The following is a 22519-nucleotide window of genomic DNA, read 5'->3' as shown; positions in this document are numbered from 1 at the left end:
TAACAGCTTCTGTTTAAAATAATCGTCACGAGTTTGGGTTGATGTTAAGTGGCAAGGGATTAATAATTTCGTTTCTTAGCGTGGTACATGAAATCATATCAACGATGGAGCATGATTGCGCGAAGTATGCGGCTCTCGACAGGAATAATGTGATATCGAAAACGGGGGATCTGTCATTTCGTTTAACGAGCACAATTCCGGCGCTTTACATGGTGTCTGTGAGTTGTAACGCACTCGGCACTCTCGCGGTCCCACAATCCAATGATTCGAATGCTCGGCAACTTCTCATGGACATGGATTTGCCGTTCGACACAAATCAGTCGCCAACTTACGAGCTCGTATTAGCTGCGCAGATTATTTTCCAAGCGATGGCGGGCTTTACCTTCAGCATGTTCAGTTCTTTTCTATTGATGTCGGTAAGTGCGGACAATTCTACTCTACTGCGGTGGGTATCTTTAATCACGCTTGTTTGCAAATTTTTTATAACAATTGATTAAAAGTAATTAATACGAAACTTGTTTCTACATTACTTATCTTATTTTGAAGGGTAATTACAACTTTTTTTTTTTGTTAAAATAATAATTGGAATTGGCTGCAGTACAGCAAACTAATATTAGCTGCTCATAATAAAAGTATCTGGTTGTAATAACATCTCAAAAACTGTGGCACCAGTCGAGCCAAAATGTGGTATGCCTTTTCAGCACATGTATAGCTGGAAAAATGGAAAAATCGAATTTTCTTTTGCATTTTCTTAAAGCACATGTCGTTAAAAATATGTCTGCGGAAGGATTTATAACGAAGCTATATTCCTCAGTGTGTATAATTGATATTCTGACCAACATTCAAATTTTTTAATCATATTTCTTACTTTTAGATACTTCACGCAGGATGTGTTATCGATATACTGTCCCACATAATAACGCATACATCTTCTCTGAACGACAGGCAATTTCGATTCGTTGCGATGAGACATCAAGAAATCATTCTATTTACCCAGCGAATTGAACGATTGTTTACGTACATTGCTCTTTGCCAGCTTCTGACGAACACACTGATTATATGCTGCCTTGGATTCCTTTTCATAACAGTAATTAATACCGGTTTCGTAATTTCTATGCACAGAGTTATGTGTCGATATATTGGGCCTTCATGCAAGTCATACCATTTTCATTGATACTTTTGCAAGCTGAAGTACGAAAGTATAATCGCAATCGTCATATACAATAAAGTCTTGATCTAACTAAGCCTCAGGTCCGTGCTGTGACATAGATCGTGTAGGGCTACTATTTTATTGTGACCACGTCGACCCAGTGTCGCCAGATAAGGGGAGCGAGGACGAATTGAGGAGAAAAAGTTACCCTCTCTCTCCACAAGTACCGGAGAATATGCACGACAGAGACGGACCGTGTCACGTGACCGGGCCGCGGCGGAAGCGTGGGGAATAGCGCGTTAGAAAGGGAAATTAGGGTTGGGGAACAAGTCTTGATCTGGCGACCCTGCGTTGACCGAATGTAGAAAAGGACAGCGCGTATAAACACGGTCCACGCGACTGAAAACATACTACAATACATATGGCACGTTTACACTTTACGCTGCTCGGCTACCGAGGCAGCATGAGCGTCTGGGCCCCATGCCGTTCAGTAAAGGGGATAAGCGAACTCCGTTCGGCTTATTGTTAGATCAAGACTTTACTGTAGCCTGATACTTGATACTGGATTACAGATGCATCCGCGACAATTACAATTCTTACAATGCGATAGTATCGGAATGTTTATGTGCAAGTATATTTCGTAGAATTGTACTTAATAACTCCTACTCGAATTGACAATGGATATTAGTTAAGTTTTTATTGTATACATATTTCCTTTGAAATAGATATAGCTGTACCTAGGACAATTTGCATGTGATTTTATAGAAATAATTCCTGGAATGATCATGATTCTCTGTTTCAGGCATTACAGGTTGAAAATGGACTTCCCATGATTCTAAAGTCTTCTTTTTACTACGTTGTAATTTGTTTGGAAATATTCGTTTACTGTTTCGCTGGGGAGTACCTTAATATTAAGGTGATTAAATTTTCCCAAAGATTTAATTGAAACTGTTGAAGGGAAATATTTTGCCTCCCCTAACATAAGTCAACAGAAAATCTTTAGCGTTGAAAGAATCTTTCTTATTGAATATCAAAATTCTCATTTACTTTTCAGAGCAAGATGATTGTTGATGCAATATACGAAATGTGTTGGTACGACCTGAAACCAACTACCAGCCGACGTTTAGTACTTTTAATTCTAAAATCTCAAAAGGGATTGCCGCTAACTTTCGGAAAGTTTTCATCTCTCAGTCTGCAAAGCTTCGCAAACGTAAGGTTCTTGTAGTTTATTTATGGCCGCAATGATCATTCATTGCAAGTAGTCGTGTTACCATTAGACTTCGAATGTTTATGCAAAAAAGAATTGTGTACGTCAGTCTCAAGGCACTGGAACCAAGGAAATATCGGTTTCCTTTTGTAATAAATTAGAAATAATATCATGATGTTGTTAATGTTTTGTAATCTTTTTAGTATTTTATATTCCATGAATTATTTTTGTTCTAAATACGTAAAATTCGCAGTCTAATTATCATACAGACAAAATGTCTTTAGCTTTTAAATTAGCTCTACTAATTTGGATTTTCATGTTTGCAGATTATGAAGGCTTCAGCGTCTTACATGTCTGTACTTCTCGCGATGTCCTGAAAATTGCAACGCGTGTTATCCATTTATAGCGTGATTTTAGGATTTAGAAGAAAATTAGATAGTTATACTAAATAAAATGTTTGTACATTCATACTTTGCTTCTAACGTTTTCTTCCCGAACAGAGGTTAAACAGCTGCAAGAAGAGGAGAACGTCAGAACTCTTCTGTACTCTAATACACATTCTATATTTAAACCTAGATAATTTTACAGGAGTGATGGGATGATGTGATTAATGTTTTTTTAATCACAATGTGAAACAAAGAAATATTATTGTATGTATATGTGCAATGGAAACATTTACGTGAACATGTTCCACACTGAACTGTTTTATGGATTTGCACCTAATTTTGGGCACTAAATCGTCAGGACAATTTGAGCTTATTTGATTTTTTTTATTAAGTTGTTTTAAGCTATTTTGTGTAATTTCACTTTGAAATATTGACTATCACTACTATGGTTTCTGGATACTGAAACAATCTCTCTCTTCGAAAGTGAAAGTTTGCTAACTTCGTAGTCTGTACATTGAATTGCCACAGATCTATAGAGCGTATTTTTTGAAATTTTCAATACCGGCTCACAAAAATAAAAATGATAAAAAACATCTTTCAGTATTTCCTTCACAATCTCGACCAAAAGCATTTTTTTCAAAATTTCTATGTCACGTCATACAGAAAACCAATTGTTTTATCTTTGTAGAAATATCCAATTTGTGTGGTCCAATATTAACAAAGTTATCGTCTTTTTCAGAGTGCCAAAATGTTATCGCGGCCAACTGTACGCCTGGGACAATTTCTACATAAAGCTACAAAATATAAAGTAAAGTATATAAAATATACAGTAAAATTTATTGTTAGCTAACATGCAGTTTCTGTAAAAACATACGCGAACATTGTGTTGGAGAGTACTGCAACGTTAAGATAAATCTTTTAGAATTTTTCGATGTACGGTTTTTAATTTCCATAAAAAATGTTTTCATACCTTCAACAATAGCATACGTTTAACACTAGACAGATTGCGTAAAAATTCGTGACAATGTTAAAATAACCTTAATTTTAATAAATATTCCTGTTTGCTGTTTTTAAAGGTTATGAAAGTATCGGCGTCTTACGTGTTAGTATTGTTTACGATGGCCCGAGAACAACACTCCGCAAGTTCCTCATCTGTAGCATGTGGTAATTGAGAAATTTCAAGGGAAGTGGCAGTACTATACAACACTCTTCGAATACCGCTGAACACATTAGTAGGTGAGTCACACTAGAGTACAAAATCAAATTTCAATGTATCAAAATGTAAAGTGAAAATATATGTGAAAACTCAAGTTACCATTCTATCCTCGGACGATTGAAACTGCTTTCTTGTCGGCACTCATCTCTTTTGTCTCTCTGCTCAGCGACAAATATGAAACCAATATTTCAGCTATTCTCGAACGGTAATAATGCTATAAGGGACGTGGAAAAAATCAATTTCATTTCCACAAGTTTTCTCTCCGCGTCCGGCACGACTTCTAGCTAAATCAATTTAATATGGTCCTGGCAGTTGTGCATTGGCTCCTGCATTTTTCATGGAAATTCTTGGCCACTGCAGGAAAGCAGGGATCGCAACTTCAACAAATCCTCTCCTGTCCCTTCCTGTTCTCGGGGAAACCTGTAATCACAGCGACACTATTTAGAATATTCATGCAGATCATGCGTGCGTGCATCAAACGATCGGAGGACTGCTTTCGTGGACTTGTTTTTTGCATAGTTCTCGAGAAAGTTTTCAGTCTATCGTAGGAGGTTGGTGAAGAACCACCGAGCACAGTTTAATGCAGTACTTACTGGTCGTGAAAGTGGCAAAGATTCGTTCATAATGGAATTTGTGGAATTGGGGGCCGGCGGAATTTAAAAAAGTAAAGAAAGAAAGAAGTGGATTAATCAATTTCGTATGAAATTATGTCTCGAAACACAATTAGCCAGTCCGTCAAATATGGGCTCCATTTCATTGGCATTTGGCCGGACACACCTTTGCCAGGTTTGCGAAAAGTTCTTTGGTTGCTGAGTGCTGCTTTTTGCCAATTTTGTCAGTACAAATACGCGATTAAACACATTAACACTGACGGCTTCGTTGATACGATCTATAGTTTGGGTACTGCAATGGCGTACACTTCGACGGTCGGTTATTTAGTTATTGCTTGGATTAATCATGGGTAAGTGAGGCATGTTTTATCGTCTGCTTTGAAATCCTGTTCTATACCCGTTGTATATTGTTATACCAATATTATATCGAATTTTAAAGCTCCTAGGCAACAACATTTTCTTATCTTTATGTACATATTTCTGTTCTAATAATTTGACAATGTAGCTTCCAGGCAACTGAACTAAAAGTCACATTTTATGTTTTTATAAACGGAAACTATCCATGATACTTGTAAGACATGTAGACGTTGTGCCATATTTTTTTGGACAAACATTTTTCCTTGTGCCAGGTGCAGAATTAAATATTAATGTTTTACAATATCTATTTTCACATTCTATCGTCAAAAAGAAACCTAAAGTTTCTTGTTCTTGTTCTTTCTGAATTTAAACTGTGTTTGCCGACGGTCATAAATATTCCCCCACTCCCATTCGTTTCACTCTATTAAGAAATCTGGGACACTTTAATAAGGGAGAAATAAGGGAGAAATAAAGTGATATTTATGTTCACACGTCCCCAAATTCTAAAGTGAAGTTTAAAATACGAAAATTCAATAGTTCTTCAACTGGAATGTAAATAATGTAAATATTATGGTTTATCGCAAAAATCTTGTTATTAGATTACGGATCTTACTGCAATCGTGAAATGTATTTTGTAAAATACAAAGGAACGGTAACATTCACAAAAGTTAATAGAATTTTTGTCTTGCTTTAGCTTAATTAAATTCTTGAATAGACGAAAGAAATTGTTTACTTGTACTACTTATACTATACTTACGCAATATGATAAAATATTTTGATTTGAGGGAAACGAGTAATGTTTGTGTTTAAAAGCTTCTGCTTGATATTCTCGTCACGATTTTGGCTTGATATTATGAGGCAAGATATTGATCATTTCGTTTCTTAGCGTGCTACGTGAAATCATATCAGCGATGGAGGATGATTGCGCGAAGTATGCGCCGTTCGACAGGAATAATGCGATATCGAGAACGGCGGATCTTTCATACCGTTTAACGAGCACAATTCCGGCGCTTCACCTGTTAGCCGCGTTTTGTGTCGCAGTTGGCACTCTCGTGATCCCACAAGCCAACAATTCGAATGATCGGAAACTTGTCATTGACATGGATGTGCCGTTCGATTTGAATCAATCGCCAACTTACGAGCTCGTATTAGCTGCGCAGTTTATTTTCCAAGGGGTAGTGGGATATACTTACAGCATGTTCAGTACTATTCTTTTGATGCTGGTAAGTGCAAATAATTGCGTTCGGGCGAATGTTCCGTGTTCTCGATTGCCACGACTCATTTTCTTTTCGCGATTTATACGATCGTCGCGTTTCTTCCGATCGTCTCATGTCGACCGATCATTTCGTTCATCAATCGATAATCTCGCTACATCCGATCGTCTTGTCTCACTCGATCGTCGCGATCCATTTGTTCGCCGTGACTCATTCGATTGTTCCGATTTGTCCGTTTGCCGCAATTATTCTCTTTATCGCTATTCTTTCGATTTTCTCGATTCCCTTTATCGTCGCAGACCTACCGATTGTCGTCAGCCAACTGATTTTCTCGAATCATTGTATCGTTGTGTCGCGGTTCACTATTGTGATTTATTTGAATGTCGCAGCTTGTTCGACAGCCGCGACTCAGCCACTCGCAGGGGATCGATTATTTGAAAGCATCATTCACGACACGTTTGCTTGCGACGCGTACAATTATAATAAAAGCGCCCAAAAGTTAGGTACTCACAATCCAAGTGATCGGATCTCAGTTACTCTCATCAAGCATCCTATCGACACATCCGATCGCGACGAGTGTGTATTGTCCTATACCTCCCTGAACCCCTAGCCGTACTTTAACGAGTCTGTCTCGTGATGAGATGTTCGGGTTAAACGTAAATATTGCGTATCAGGCTCGTAGTCGTAATATCATGTCAAATATAAATAACACCGGTTGGACCTGAATTCATCCGAGTACGGCGAGGGGTTTAGACATTTTCTAGAACAAAGCTGCTCAGGGTCTGCCCGTACGGGCAGTGATATTCGTGCCCTGGGTATACACAGAACGGCGGGCACGGAGCTACGCCCCTTGCGGGCAAAGCTGCATTTTTTTGTCACACGCATTGTCACAACTACGTGGCCAGCTACAGCTACGTGTGCTATGGCCTACCCCCATTCCGCTGAGACAATTGCTCAATGGCGGGCGCCCTTGCCCGCTAATAGGTAGGTTGAGCAGCTCTGTTCTAGAAGAAGGATAGACGATTGTTTACGAACAGTTACCCATCGACTCTGCGTACCAATCTGTAGGTGACCGGAGACATGTGATGGCCATAAATTTTAGTCTTACAGCGGTCCCTCTCGTGTCCTGCTTTTCGTCTGACCACCCAATCAAGCGTGTCACAACGTGCATTTTAGATATGCGTAATGCTCTCCCTAATCGTTTTAGAAAAATCGTGCGTTAGATCAGTGGTGTTCGATCCGCGGTCTACGCCTTAAACATAATTAAATGTTATTACGAATTAAATGTTCGAAGATCGCAGCTATCATTGTAAACAGGGTGCTCGAATACAGGTGGGAGAAAATTTACCGGGTGGTTCTCCACGAGAATGTAAGACGAAAATGAAGAGTGAGAAAATTGTGATTTCGGCTTCATATTTTAGTTATTAACAATTAAAAAACCGCCTAATATGCGGCAACCCGGCCAACAGAGGTGTACGTTGCTTACGTCATAGCGGCGCGCAAGAAGTCACCTGGCAAGAATTAGGCGTGTAAACCGTCCGATTGGGTCATTTCACACGGATTTTCGGTTCTAGCCAAATTATTGGCTAAAGTGTGTGACGTCAAAGACTAACCACTGGGTTCGAGCGAGGACTTCCTTTGATAATCGACTGTCGCTTTATGACGTGAGCAACGTACATCTCTGTTGGTCGGGTTGCTGCGTTTTAGGCGGATTTTTAATTCATAATAACTAAAAAATTTATTTATTCCTCATTTTCGTCTTATATCGTCTTGGAGAACCATTCCTTAAATTTTCTTCCACCTGTAGTCAAACACCGTGTACAGCTGATAGCCTAACCGTCCATCAAATTTTTTTAAACATAATTATTACTTTTAGATACTTCACGCAGGATGTGTCATCGATATTCTGTGCTACATAATTTCGAATAGCATATCTTCTGAGGACGAAGGACAATTTCGATTCGTTGTGGCGAGACATCAAGAACTTATTCTATTTACCGAGCATATAGAACAACTGTTTACGTATATAGCTTTCTGTCAAGTTCTGGCGAGTACTCCACTTATATGCGGTTTAGGATTCCTATTGATAACTGTAATTAATACTGATTTCGTTATTTCTATGCATAAAGTTATGTGTCGATGTACATATTAGACCATCATTCAAATCATAATATAAATTCATACAATTGGAAGACAAAGTATGAAAGTAAAATAAAATTTTTAATATAGTCTTATGGAAATAATTCTTTGAATGAACATGATTCCTTGTTTCAGGCAGTACATCTTGAAAATGGTCTACCCGTGATTGTAAGGTGTTCTGTTCTCTATTTCGCAGTTTGTTTAGATATATTCGTGTACTGTTTCGCTGGGGAGTACCTCAATAATAAGGTAATTAAATTTCTCAAAGATCTAATCGCAATTATAATTAAATATTGTTTTATTGTTGATATTTGACATCATAGATATGCAACTCAAAGTCCAGAACATTATAGCAAAAATTTATTCGAAAATGCTAGAATGTTCGAATTAAACTTAAGCATTTATTGAATCTAGTACTGGCTTGTACTTCAATATTAACTAGCAAACTGTTTTGTAAAAATGCATGTAAATATGTTATTGACCTCATGATTCTGAAAATGTGCACTTTTCTTATATAATTATGAAAACGAAACTGTTGAAAGGAAATATTTTCCTTTGGTTAACATACATTAACACGAATTTTTTAGCGATCAAAGAATTTTTCTTGTTGAATATTAAAATTCTCATTTATCTTTCAGAGCAAGATGATTGTCGATGCAATATACGATACGTCTTGGTACAACCTGCAGCCAACTACTGGTCGAGGTTTAGTGCTTTTAATTCTAAAATCTCAGGCAGGATTGCCGCTAACTATAGGAAAGTTCTCGTCTCTCAGTTTGCAAACCTTCGCAAACGTAAGGTTCCTATAGTTCATTGCAAATAGTCGTGTTACCATTAGACTTCAGTTCATTATGCAAACGAGAAATTGTCTAAGTCAGTCGCAAAGAACCGGAACTAAAGAAAAATTGGTTTCCTTCTTCAATAATTGTAATAAATGACCAATAATATCATGATATTGTTAAAGAATTTTTGTTCTAAATACATAAAATTCGCACTCTAATTATCATACAGATAAGATGTTACTAGCTTTTAAATTAGTTTTAGTAATTTTGACTTTCATGTTCGCAGTTTATGAAAGCATCGGCGTCTTACATGGGTGTACTTATCGCGATGTCCTGAGAGCAACACTTCAATTAGCAGTACCAAACGACACCCTTAGAATACCGCCGAACACATAACTAGGTGAGTCCCACTAATGTACAAAATCACAAGTTAATGTATCAAAATGAGAAGTTAAAATAGATTTGAAAGTTTAAGTTACCATTCTATCCTCTTATGGTTGAAACTGCCTTTTTGTCGGCGTTCATCTCTTTCGAATAAAATCGTGTGCTGTGTCTATGTTCTGCGACAAAAATGAAACTAATATTTCACGCATTCTCGAACCGTAATAATGCTATATGGGACGTGGAAAAAATCAATTTCATTTCCAGAAGTTTTCCCTTCGCGTCCGACACGGCTCCTGACTAAATCAATTTAACATGATCCTGACAGTTGTGCATCGGCTCCTGCATTTTTCATGGAAATTGTTGACCACTGCAGGAAAGCAGGGACCACAACTTCAACAAATCCACTCCTGTCTCTTCCCGTTCTCGGGGAAACCTATAATCACAGCGGCACTATTTAGAATATTCATGCAGATCATGCGTGCGCGCATCAAACTGCCGGAGAACTTAGACTTTTTTTTGGCATAGTTCTCGAGGAAGTTGTCAGTCTATCGTAGGAAGTTGGTGAAGAACCACCGAGCACAGTTTATTGCAGTACTTACTGGTCGCGAAAGTGGAAAATATTCGTTCATAATGGAATTGGTGGAATCTGGTGCCGGCGGAATGTAGAAAAGTAAAAATAGAAGGACGGGGATTAATCAATTTAGTGTGAAATTATGTCTCGAAACACAATTAGCCAGTCCGTTAAATATGGGCTCCATTTCATTGGCATTTGGCCGGACACACCTTTCGCGGGTTTGCGAAGAGTTTTTTGGTTGCTGAGTGCTGCTTTTTGTCAATTTTATCAGTACAAATACGCGATTAGACACATTACCACTGACGGCTTCGTTGATACGATCTATAGTTTGAGTATTACACTGGCGTACACTTCGACGGTCGGTTATTTAGTTATTGCTTGGATTAATCATGGGTAAGTGAGGCATATTCTATCGTTTACTTTGGAATCCTGTCTCCTTTGGAAGCTCCCAGGCAACAACACTTTCTTATCTTCATGTACATATTTCTGTTGTAATAACTTGACAATGTAGCTTCCAGGATCTGAACTAAAAGTCACTTTTTCTATTTTTATAAACGGAAACTATCCACGATTCTTGAGAGACATGTAGAAGTTGTGCCATATTTTTTGGACAAACAGTTTTCCTTGTGCCAGTTGCAGACTTAAATATTTATACTCTATAATGTTTATTTTTACATTCTATCTCCAAACAGAAACTTAAAGATTCGTGTTTTCATTCTTTATGAATTTAAACTGTGTTTGCCGACGGTCATAATTATTTCCCCACTCCCATTCGTTTCACTCTATTAAGAAATATGGGACACTTTTCAAAAGAAGCAGCTCTTTTATAATATGGGAGAAATAAAGTGATATTTATGATCACTCGTCCCCAGATTCTAAAGTGAAGTTTAAAATACGAAAATTCAATAGTTCTTGAACTGGAATGTAAATAATTTAAATATTATGGTTTATCGCAAAAATATTGTTTAAATCTTTATCGCAAAAATCTTAATTACATTCTCGAATTGGTGAAAGAAATTGTTTGCATATACTATCTTTAACAGAATAGCTTATGAAAGGTGGAAGCTGCGTAAAGATGCGCAGCGTATTTATTATAATGGAAGTGTGTTGCCAATTCAGAAAGTGTGTGAAGGACTATTGTAGCATATATTGAGTTGTAGCATTTTGTTCTGTTGAAAATATAAATATGTCTGAACTTGACCAATTCAGTTTTGATTCATTATAAATGGAGGTACTTGATCTTGAACTGTAATCGATAAAAATTACTTCTAGTCGACGAATAAAATAATTGATTGATCGTAATTTACCTACTTGAAGCTTTTAATTTGTTAATTTCATATTAAGGTTTATAGAAATATGGTGTGTGGAACCCCACCTGAGTAATTGTGCTATTATTTCTTACATGTGTAACGAAGTGTTAAATCTGGCACGAATTTTGCAATATGATAAAAAATTTTGATTTGAAGGAAACGAGTAATGCCTGTGTTTAACAGCATCTGCTTGAAATCCTCGTCACGCGTTTCGCTTGATATTATGAGGTAAAGTTTTGATCATTTCGTTTCTTAGCGTGATACGTGAAATCATATCAACGATGGAGGGTGATTGCGCGAAGTATGCGACGCTCGACAAAATTAATGCGATATCGAAAACGGGCAATCTTTCATTCCGTCTAACGTGCACACTTCCGGCGCTTCACATCTTAGCTGCGATTTGTGTCACAGTCGGCACTCTTGTGATCCCAGAATCCACCGATTCGAATCAACGGCAACTTCTCGTAGACATGGATTTGCCGTTCGACACCAGTCAATCGCCAATTTACGAGCTCGTATTAGCTGCGCAGATTATTTTCCAAGGGATAGTGGGATATACCTACTGCATGTTCAGTACTTTTCTTTTGATGCTGGTAAGTGCAAATAACTGCGCTGAGGCGCATGTTCTGTGTTCTCGATTGCCACGACTCCTTCTATTTTCGCGAATTATACAATTGTCGCGTTTCTTCCGATCGCCACGTCTCATTTGTTCGCCGTGATTCATTTGGTTGTTGCGATTTATCCGTTTGCCGCGATTTTTCTCTTCATCGCAAGTCTTTCGATTTTCTCGAATCCCTTCATCGTCACCGACCTACCGATTGTCGCCAGCCAACCGATTCTCTCGATTCGTTGTATCGTTGCGTCGCAGTTGACTATTGTGACTTAATTGAACGTCGCAGCTTGTTCGACAGCCAGGAGTCAGCCACTTGCAGCGGATAAAGTATTTGCAAGACTATTATCCTATACCTCCCATAAGAAATTTGCTAAAACAGAGCCGTTTAGCATCTGCGCGTACGGGCAGCGATTTGCTTCCCTTGCTCGTATTGGAGGTGGATATTTTTGCAAAGGAAAGTGTCACTTCAAATGACATCAGGAGCACCTCTTTCAAGGAGTCGGAACATTTTTCGGTCACCCTGTACAAGCGCGACACCTAGGCTCCACACCGTGATTCATTTTGTGTGTCCAACTCGATAGAACATTTTGACATTACATACATTAATCCGCCAGTCCACGCAGTTTTCATAACTTCATCGTACACGGTCCACTCGTCCTATGTATTCAATTAAAGTTAATTTGGCGCGTGAAAGTCGCGATTTATTGAAGACCCTTCGCCAAGGATTTCGCGACGGAACGAAATAATTAAACCTCACGTTGCTCTACACAGTACTAAAATTAGCTATTGATAAGAAAAGTATGTGGTATGTATATATATATACAGGGTGAGTCACCAAACGTTGGCACCTCAAATATCTTTGTTGTTTCTAAAGATACGTAAAATATGGTAAGGACAAAGTTGAATGGTACAATGGGGCTGACACGATGCAAAAAAAAGATTTTGTTTTTATGTCATTTTTTTGGAGATGTGAAGGTCACCTTGACTTTTTTAAATGGAACCACCCTTTTTTAAACACCTACAATGATAGTCCCTTTCATTAGGAATTCAGTGACTATAATTAGTCCAAGGTCATTCAAGGTCAAGGACAGAAAAAACGTATAAAACTAAAATATGGAAGCTGAATACCTGTATTTTATAAATGTTCGAAATGATGGCCGTCTGCGTCGATACATTGTTGTAAACGAGCTCTGAAGGAATGTTGAACTCTGATAAGTGTATCCGACGTGATATTCGTACATGCTGTGATGATACTCTGACGCATATCTTCAACTGTTGTTATAGCATCCGTGTACACGGTCTCTTTTCTCAGACCCCATAAAAAGAAATCCAGTGGATTTAAATCAGGCGAACGTGCTGGCCATGAAACTGTTCCGCCTCGTCCAATCCATCGGTTTGGATATCGAGAATCCAACGTTTCTCTTGCTACTCGTGCATAATGAGCAGGACAACCGTCATGTTGGTACTACATATCGTAGCGATTTTGTAAAGGGACATCTTCTAACAAAATTGGCAGATCTTCTTGCAAAAATTGAGCGTATTTCTGTCCCGTCATCATTCCGTTAACGAAATATGGTCCAATTACTTTGTCGTTCAAAATACCACACCACACGTTTACGCTCCATTGTCTTTGATGATCAATTTCTCGCAGCCAGTGCGGATTATCCACAGACCAATAATGGGCGTTCCGTAGATTAATTGAGCCATGATTAGTAAATGTTGCTGCGTCCGTAAACAAGACATTAGAAAAAAATGAATGATTTTGAAGCAATCCCCATTGACAAAAGTTAATTCTATTTTGAAAATCATTCCCGTGCAATTCTTGATGGAGCGATATGTGGAACGGATGAAATTTATGTCGGACCAGAATTCGTATTACGCTACTTTGACTTATGCCTGCTTCCCGGGAAATTTTTCTCATACTCACGTGAGGATCGACAGCTATAGCTGCTAAAATATTAATTTCATTGTCTTCATTAGTCGTGGGATTCTTCCGTTTGTGCTGTCTTGCATGTACACTTCCAGTACTTCGAAACAACCTGTACGTATTAGTGAAAGTATGTCTAGAAGGAGTGTTTCGCTCGGGGTACCTTTCTTCATAAAGTAGTCGGGCCTGCACTGCATTTTTTCTACATTCACAGTAAATCGTGATCATATCACACTTTTCAGTCATCGAATATAACATAGCGGAATCGCGTTTGGAAACATACTGATAGTAAATAAGAATGCTGAATAACATTGAAGGACCTTTGTATGTTTACTTTAACTACCACCATAGTATGTTTACTATTTACTACAAGTCTCAACCGTGATAAACGTATTCTGCTTCCATATTTTAGTTTTATACGTTTTTTCTGTCCTTGACCTTGAATGACCTTGGACTAATTATAGTCACTGAATTCCTAATGAAAGGGACTATCATTGTAGGTGTTTAAAAAAGGGTGGTTCCATTTAAAAAAGTCAAGGTGACCTTCACATCTCCAAAAAAATGACATAAAAACAAAATCTTTTTTTTGCATCGTGTCAGCCCCATTGTACCATTCAACTTTGTCCTTACCATATTTTACGTATCTTTAGAAACACCAAAGATATTTGAGGTGCTAACATTTGGTGACTCACCCGGTATATATATATATGTATGTATATATGGTTGACATGATGTTTCAAAAACTGGTGCATCAATTGATATTTCAACAAACTTCAGCACATGGAGAACAAAAGAAATCGATATTTGTTTTCAATCTTCTTAAAGTACATGTCTCAAAAAATATATTTGCAAAGGGATTTTAAACATTTGTTGACAAATTAAGCATATTTGTTTACGAATTTTCGTAAAGATAACGAAGTTATAAATGTTTGAAGATCGCAGCTCTGATTGTGTATAAATGATTGTCTAATCGTCAAGGAAATTTTTTAAGCATAATTATTACTTTTAGATACTTCACGCAGGATGTGTCATCGATATACTGTGCTACATAATAACGCATAGCATGTCCTCCCAGGACGAAGAGCACTTTCGATTCATTGCGATGAGACATCAAGAAATTATTCTATTTACCAAGCGAATTGAACGACTGTTTTCGTATATAGCTTTTTGTCAACTTCTGTCGAGCACTCCACTTATGTGCGGTTTAGGATACCAATTGATAACTGTAATTAATACTGATATCGTAATTTCTATGCACAAAGTTATGTGTCGATATAGATATTAGGCCATCATTCAAGTCATACTATAAATTCATACTATTGGAAGGTGAAGTATGAAAGCATAATCACAATTATAATATAGTCTGAATTTAATATAGTCTTATGCAAATAATTCTTCGAATGAACATGATTCCCTGTTTCAGGCAGTACAGGTTGAAAATGGACTTCCCGTGATTGTAAGGTGTTCTGTTCTCTATTTTGCAGTATGGTTAGAAATATTCGTATATTGTTTCGCTGGGGAGTACCTCAATACAAAGGTAATTCAATTTTCTCGAAGATCTAATCGCAAATCATAATTAAATATTATTTTATTGTTGATATTTCACATCATAGAAATGCAACTCAGAGTCCAGAACATTATAGAGAAAATTTATATCAAAGTGCTAGTATGTTCGAATTAAGAATAATCATTGATTGATTGTATTATTCGTTTGTACTTCAATATTAACAAACAAACTGTTATGTAAAAATTTATGTAAATATGTTATAGACCAGTGATTATTAGAATGTGTATTTTTCTTATGTGATTATGAAAACGAAACTGTTGAAAAGAAATATTTCCCCTTGCTTAACATAAGTCTACAGGAATACTTTAGCGATGAAAGAAACTTTCTTATTGAATATCAAAATCCTCATTTATCTTCCAGAGCAAGATGATTGTCGATGCAATATACGATACGTCTTGGTACAACCTGCAGCCAACTACTGGTCGAGGTTTAGTGCTTTTAATTCTAAAATCTCAGGCAGGATTGCCGCTAACTATAGGAAAGTTCTCGTCTCTCAGTTTGCAAACCTTCGCAAACGTAAGGTTCTTCTAGTTTATCGATGGTGTCACGGATCGGTCATTGCAAATATTAGGTTGGCAAGAAAGTAATTTCGCTATTTTTAGGTGAAATAAAATCCAATTTTTTTATCAAAGCAATGAACTATAATCAATAAATATTTTTTAGCAGGTTCATAATTCCGCGCTCATGAAACTTCTGATCCTTTTCGGTGAAAAACTGATCCAAGTGCGATTTCAGACCATCATCATTAGTGAAAGTTTTACCATTCGAAGAGTTTTGTAAACTTCGAAATAAATGATAATCTGGTGGTGCAATGTCAGGGCTATATGGTGGATGTGACATCACTTCCCAACCATACTCCAATAACTTTTCACATGTTACCAAAGATGTGTGTGGCCTGGCGTTATCATGGTGGAACACGATTCCTTTGCGATTTGCCAATTCTGGCTGTTTTTCTTTGATTGATATGTCCAGTTTTGATAGTTGTCGATAATAAACATCTGAATTGATGGTTTGGTTCCTTGAGAGCAGCTCAACATACACAATACCTTTGTAATACCACCAAATTGACAACATGATCTTCTTTTGGTGCAATTCAGCTTTCCATGATTGGACCATGATCGTTTTCGAGTTGTGTTATTGCAAACAACCCATTTCTCATCACCAGTGATGATTCGCTTCAGAAAAGGGTCGATTTCATTTCGTTTGAGATGCATATCGCATATGTTGATGCGTTGCGTTAAGTGAATTTCTTTCAATTCGTGTGGAACAAAATATCGAGCTTCTTAACGATTCCGACACTTTTTAAACGATATTCTATAGTTGTGTGCGAGACATTTAACCTGTCTGCAATCTCTCGGACAGTTATATGACGATCCGATTCAATAATGGCTTTCATTTGGTCATCATCAACTTCAGATGGTCGACCAGAACGTTGGTCGTCTTCAAGTGAGAAATTTCCAGAACGGAATTTTTTAAACCAATTCTGGCACGTGCGTTCTGTTAAGCAATCCACACCATAAACTTCAGAAATATCTTTGTAAGCCTCGGCAGCTTATTCACCTCTACGGAAATAAAAAAGCAATATGTGACTATAATGTTCGTTTTTGCAATCCATGTTCAAATTGACACAGAACTAACAATTTTAATCAAAATTACGTATAATTTGCTTCAAAAGTAACCTAAAAGATGCAGTTATGAAATGTCAGAAGGAAAACAACCGCAACGTTAACAGAAATCAATCAAACAAAACATAAAGTCATCTATTAGTGGAAACCGAAATTACTTTCTTGCCAACCTAATAGTTGTCCTACCATTACACTTCCGATCTTTGTGCAAAAGAAAAATTGTCGAAGTCAGTCGCATGGCACTGGACACAAAGAAAAATTGGCTTCTTTCTTCGATAATTGTAATAAATTACGAATCATATCAAGCATTCGAATCTTTTTACTGTTTTATATTTCATCAATTCATTTTTGTTTTAAATACACAATTTTCGCAGTCTACTTATCGTAGACACAATATGTTAGCAGCTTTAAATTGGTTTTAGTAATTTCGATTTTCATGTTCGCAGTTTATGAAAGCATCGATGTCTTACATGGGTGTACTTTTCGCGATGTCCTGAGAACCACACTTCGCAAGTTTTTCATCTGTAGGATATGGTAATTGAGAAATAGTAAGGCCATTAGCAGTACTAAATAACACCTTTAAAATATCTCATAAGTAGGTGAGTATCACTAAAGTACAAAACCACATGTTAATGTATCAAAATGAAAAGTTAAAATATATTTCTAAGTTGTAATTACCATTCTATCCTCCAATGATTGAAACTGCTTTCCTGCCGGCACTCATTTCTTTCGAATAATGTCGTATGCTGTCTCTGTGCACTGCAACAAACATGAAACTAATATTTCAGCTATTCTGGAAGCGTAATAATGCTATATGGGACGTGGGAAAAATCAATTTCATTTCCAGAAGTTTTGTCTTCGCGTACGACACGGCTTCTGGCTAAATCAATTTAACATGATCCTGACAGTTGTGCTTGGGCCCCTGCATTTTTCATGGATATTGTTGACCACTGCAGGAAAGCAGGGACCACAACTTCAACAAATCCACTCGTGTCTCTTCCTGTTCTCGGGGAAACCTGTAATCACAGCGGCACTATTTAGAATATTCATGCAGATCATGCGTGCGCGCATCAAACTGTCGGAGGGCTTCGACTTTTTTTTTGGCATAGTTCTCGAGGAAGTTTTCAGTCTGTCGTAGGAAGTTGAAGAAGAATCACCGATCGTAGTTGAATGCAGTACTTGTGATCGTAAAAGTGGCAAATATTCATTTATAATGGAATTTGTGGTATCCTGGTTCAGCAGAATTTAGAAAAGTATAGAGACAAAGACGTGGATTAATTAATTTCGTGTGAAATTATGTCTCGAAACACAATTTGCCAGTCCGTTAAATATGGGCTCCATTTTATTGGAATTTGGCCGAACACACCTTTCGCAGGTTTACGAAAAGTTTTATGGTTGCTGAGTGCTGCTTTTTGCCAAATTTGTCAGTACAAATACGCGATTAAACACATTAACACTGACGGATTCGTTGAGACGATCTTTAGTTTGGGTATGACACTGGCGTACTCTGCGTTGTTCTGTTATTTAGTTTTTGCTTGGATTAATCATGGGTAAGTGAGACATATTCTATCGTCTGCTTTGGAATCGTATTCTATACACGTTGTATACTATTATATTTAATTTTATGGCCCCCCGGCAACAGCACTTTCTCATCTTTATATTCCTTTTGTGTACTCTAATAATCTGGCATTGTAGTTTCTACTAAACTGAACTAAAAGTCACTTTTGTGAATTTCTACATGTGAGGTTCTACATGTCTTCTAAAAGACATGGAGATGTTGTGTCATATTTTGTGGACAAACATTTTTCCTTGTGCCAGGCGCAGACTTAAATATTTATGCTATATAATATTTATTTTTACATTCTATCGCCAAACAGAAACTTAAAGATTTGTGTTTTCATTCTTTATGAATTTAAACTGTGTTTGCCGACGGTCGTAATTATTCCCTCACTCTAGTTTGTTTCATGGGACATTTTTCAAAAGAAGCGTCCCTTTTATAATAAGGGAAAAGTAGAGTGATATTTATGTTCACGCGTCCCGAATTTCTAAAGTGAAGTTTAAACTACGAAAATTCAATAGTTCTTTAACTGGAAAGTAAATATTTTAAACATTATGGTGTTTCGTAAAAATCTTGTTACTAGATTGCAGATCTTACTGTATTCGTGACATGTATTTTGTAAAATACAAAGGAACTTTAATTTCATAATTTCATATTAAGGTTTATAGAAATATGGTATGTGGAACCACACCTGAGTAATTGTGCTAGTATTTCGCATATGTGTAACGAAGAGTTAAATCTGGCACGAATTTCGCAATATGATAAAATATTTTGATTTGTAGGAAACGCGTAGTATTCGTGTTTAACAGCTTCTGCTTGAAATCCTCGTCACGATTTTGGCGTGATACTATGAGGCTAGCTATTGATCATTTCGTTTCTTAGCGTGCTACGTGAAATCATATCAACGATGGAGGATGATTGCGCGAAGTATGCGACGCTCGACAGGAATAATGTGATATCGAAAACGGGGAATCTTTCGTTCCGTCTAACGGGCACACTTCCGGCGTTTCACATGTTATCTATTACTTGTATCGCAGTCGGTACTGTCGTGATCCCACAATCCACCGATTCGAATGATCGGCCACTTCCCATGGACATGGATTTGCCGTTCGACACCAATCAATCGCCAATTTACGAGCTCGTATTAGCTGCGCAGCTTATTTTCCAATGGATAGCGGGATATACCTACTGCATGTTCAGTACTTTTCTTTTGATGCTGGTAAGTGCAAATAACTGTGCTGTGGCGCACGTTCTGTGTTCTCGATTGCCACGACTCATTCTATTTTCGCGAATTATACAATTGTCGCGTTTCTTCCGATCGCCACGTCTCATTTGTTCGCCGTGATTCATTTGGTTGTTGCGATTTATCCGTTTGCCGCGATTTTTCTCTTCATCGCACGTCTTTCGATTTTCTCGAATCCCTTCTTCGTCACCAACCTACCGATAGTTGCCAGCCACCAGGTTGTCTCGATTCGTTGTATATTTGTGTCGCAGTTGACTATTGTGACTTAATTGAACGTCGCAGCTTGTTCGACAGCCAGGAGTCAGTCACTTGCAGCGGATAAAGTATTTGCAAGACTATTATCCTATACCTCCCATAAGAAATTTGCTAAAACAGAGCCGTTTAGTATCGGCGCGTACGGGCAGCGATTTGCTTCCCTTGCTCGTATTGGAGGTGGATATTTTTGCAAAGGAAAATGTCACTTCAAATGACATCAGGAGCACCTCTTTCAAGGAGTCGGAACATTTTTCTTTTCACTTTGTGTGTACAACTCCGATATTACATTTCGACATTTAATACATTAATCCAGCAGTCCACGCAGTTTTCATAACTTCATCGTATACGGTACACTCTTCTTATGTATTCAATTAAAGTTAATTTGGTGCGTGAAAGTCGCGATTTACTGAAGACCCTTCGTCAAGGATTTCGCGACGGAACAAAATAATTAAACTTCACGTGGCAGTACAGCGTACTAAAATTAGATATTGATAAGAAAAGTATATATATTAGGGGGGCCCATAAGTAATCAATTATTTTGAAATCTAACACAAACTTTGTAGTAAATTCAAGTTTTTATTTCTTAATTTATTATATAATCTCCATCATTATCAAGGAAAGTTTGCCATCTTTCCTGCAACTTTTCAATCCCCCTCTTATAGAAATGCACGGTTCTTGAAGGTTCCTGACATCTTTTACAGATGTGAATGTTTTATTTCTTAAATAATGCTCCAGAGATCTGAAAAGATTATAGTCAGAGGGCGCAATATCCGGAGAGTATGGGGGGTGCGCTAAAACTGCCCATTACAATTCTTTGATTTTTTCTGCGTGAGTTTCGCTGTATGGGGCCGGGCAATGTCAATTTGCATTATTACACCTTTTCTGTGGGCTAAAGATGCCCTCTTTTTCAATAGTTCTGAATACAGCCGTTGTAATTGCTGACAATACAACTCAGCAATGACTGTTTCTCCAGGTTTCAACAGCTCAAAGTGTATTTTGCAACGACAGTCCCACCAAATGCACAGTAACACCTTTCTAAGTGATAAACTAGGTTTAGGGGTTGATATTGCGGTTTGATTTGCAGAAAGCCATTGCTTGGAACGCTTTATGTTATCATAAAGAATCCATTTTTCATCTCCGGTAACGATTCTTCTAAGAAATGGATCTCTCCGAAATCTGGATAGCAATGAAGTGCAAATTCATAGACGAATATTCTTGTTGGCCTCAGATAATTAATGCGGTAAACATATTCCTTGCCTATATGCCTTTCCCATTTCATGTAGGTGCCTTAGTATAGTTGACCATGTGGACCCAAGGCTTCTGGATAATTCTGGCATACTTAATTTTGGATCAGCTTCCACTAGAGATTTTAGGGTGTCATTATCAAATTCAACTGGTCATCCACTTCGAGGCCTGTCAGAGAGATCATAATCACCGGCAGCAAACCTTCTGAACCAACGTTGACACTTGTTGACCTTCAATACAGCTCTATAAACATCGCAATTTTTCTTTGTTGTTACCGTTGCATTAAATCCCGCTTGAAAATGAAAAAGTATGCAATCACGAATATTATCCTTGGAAGGTACGGACGCCGCCATTTCATTACAGGGTTGTAAAGAAAAATTATACTTCTTACAATATTTTGAACACCGGCTGCTTTACCGAAAACTGTAAAAGAATACGTGTTTCCTCTTCAACGATCGGTACAGAACTAAAGGCAAAACAAATTCTTTGCAAATAATTGATTACTTATGGGCACCCCTAATATATATATGTGTATATGGTTGACATGATTTTTCAAAGACTGCTGCATCAATTGATATTTCAAAAAACTTCAGCACATGGAGAAGAAAAGAAATCGATATTCCTTTTGAATATTCTTAAAGCATATGTCTCAAAAAATATATCTGCAAAGGTATTTTAAACATTTGTGTACAAATTAAACATTCGTTTACGAATTTTAATAAGGATAACGAAGTTATAAATGTTTGAAGATCGCAGCTGTCATTGTGTATAACTGATAGTCCAACCGTCAAGCAAATTTTTTAGTCATAATTATTACTTTTAGATACTTCACGCAGGATGTGTCATCGATATACTCTGCTACATCATAACGCATAGCATGTCCTCTCAGAACGAAGGGTACTTTCGATTTGTTGCGATGAGACATCAAGAAATTATTCTATTTACCAAGCGAATTGAACAACTGTTTTCGTATATAGCTTTTTGTCAACTTCTGTCGAGCACTCCACTTATATGCGGTTTAGGATACCAATTGATAACTGTAATTAATACTGATATCGTAATTTCTATGCACAAAGTTATGCGTCGATATACATATTACGCCATCATTCACGTCATACTATAAATTCGTACTATTTGAAGGTGAAGTATGAAAGCA

At 37.4% G+C, this 22519-nt stretch overlaps 2 protein-coding genes across 11 annotated transcripts in view; both read left to right on the top strand.

Annotated features, from left to right (window-relative positions):
* The window catches only part of LOC143352205 (uncharacterized), a 42287-nt gene that overhangs the window by 8002 nt on the left and 11766 nt on the right, over positions 1-22519 (top strand). The window contains exons 3-4 of the mRNA XM_076784532.1: positions 19503-19839; positions 22187-22402. Coding sequence (XP_076640647.1) covers positions 19503-19839; positions 22187-22402 — 553 coding nt within the window. The remainder of the gene's footprint in view (positions 1-19502; positions 19840-22186; positions 22403-22519) is intronic.
* On the top strand, positions 4494-18353 carry LOC143352389 (odorant receptor 4-like). Of its 10 annotated transcripts, none has more exons than XM_076784831.1 (6): positions 4494-4920; positions 5814-6150; positions 14880-15095; positions 15294-15407; positions 15798-15953; positions 17509-18353. In XM_076784831.1, exons 1-6 carry the CDS (start codon positions 4667-4669, stop codon positions 17557-17559), a joined length of 1128 nt encoding a protein of 375 aa, XP_076640946.1. In that variant the 5' UTR covers positions 4494-4666; the 3' UTR covers positions 17560-18353. The 10 variants fall into 10 exon arrangements, with proteins under 10 accessions (XP_076640946.1, XP_076640948.1, XP_076640944.1 ...); XM_076784833.1 differs by lacking the exon at positions 14880-15095 and adding an exon at positions 8018-8192 and having other exon boundaries at positions 15298-15407; XM_076784829.1 differs by lacking the exon at positions 14880-15095 and adding an exon at positions 8018-8233.

The sequence above is a fragment of the Halictus rubicundus genome, chromosome 3, assembly GCF_050948215.1.
Source record: "Halictus rubicundus isolate RS-2024b chromosome 3, iyHalRubi1_principal, whole genome shotgun sequence".
Taxonomy (NCBI): domain Eukaryota; kingdom Metazoa; phylum Arthropoda; class Insecta; order Hymenoptera; family Halictidae; genus Halictus; species Halictus rubicundus.
The sequence above is the reverse complement of the archived record's forward strand: the minus strand, read 5'-3'. Positions and strand labels throughout refer to the sequence as shown.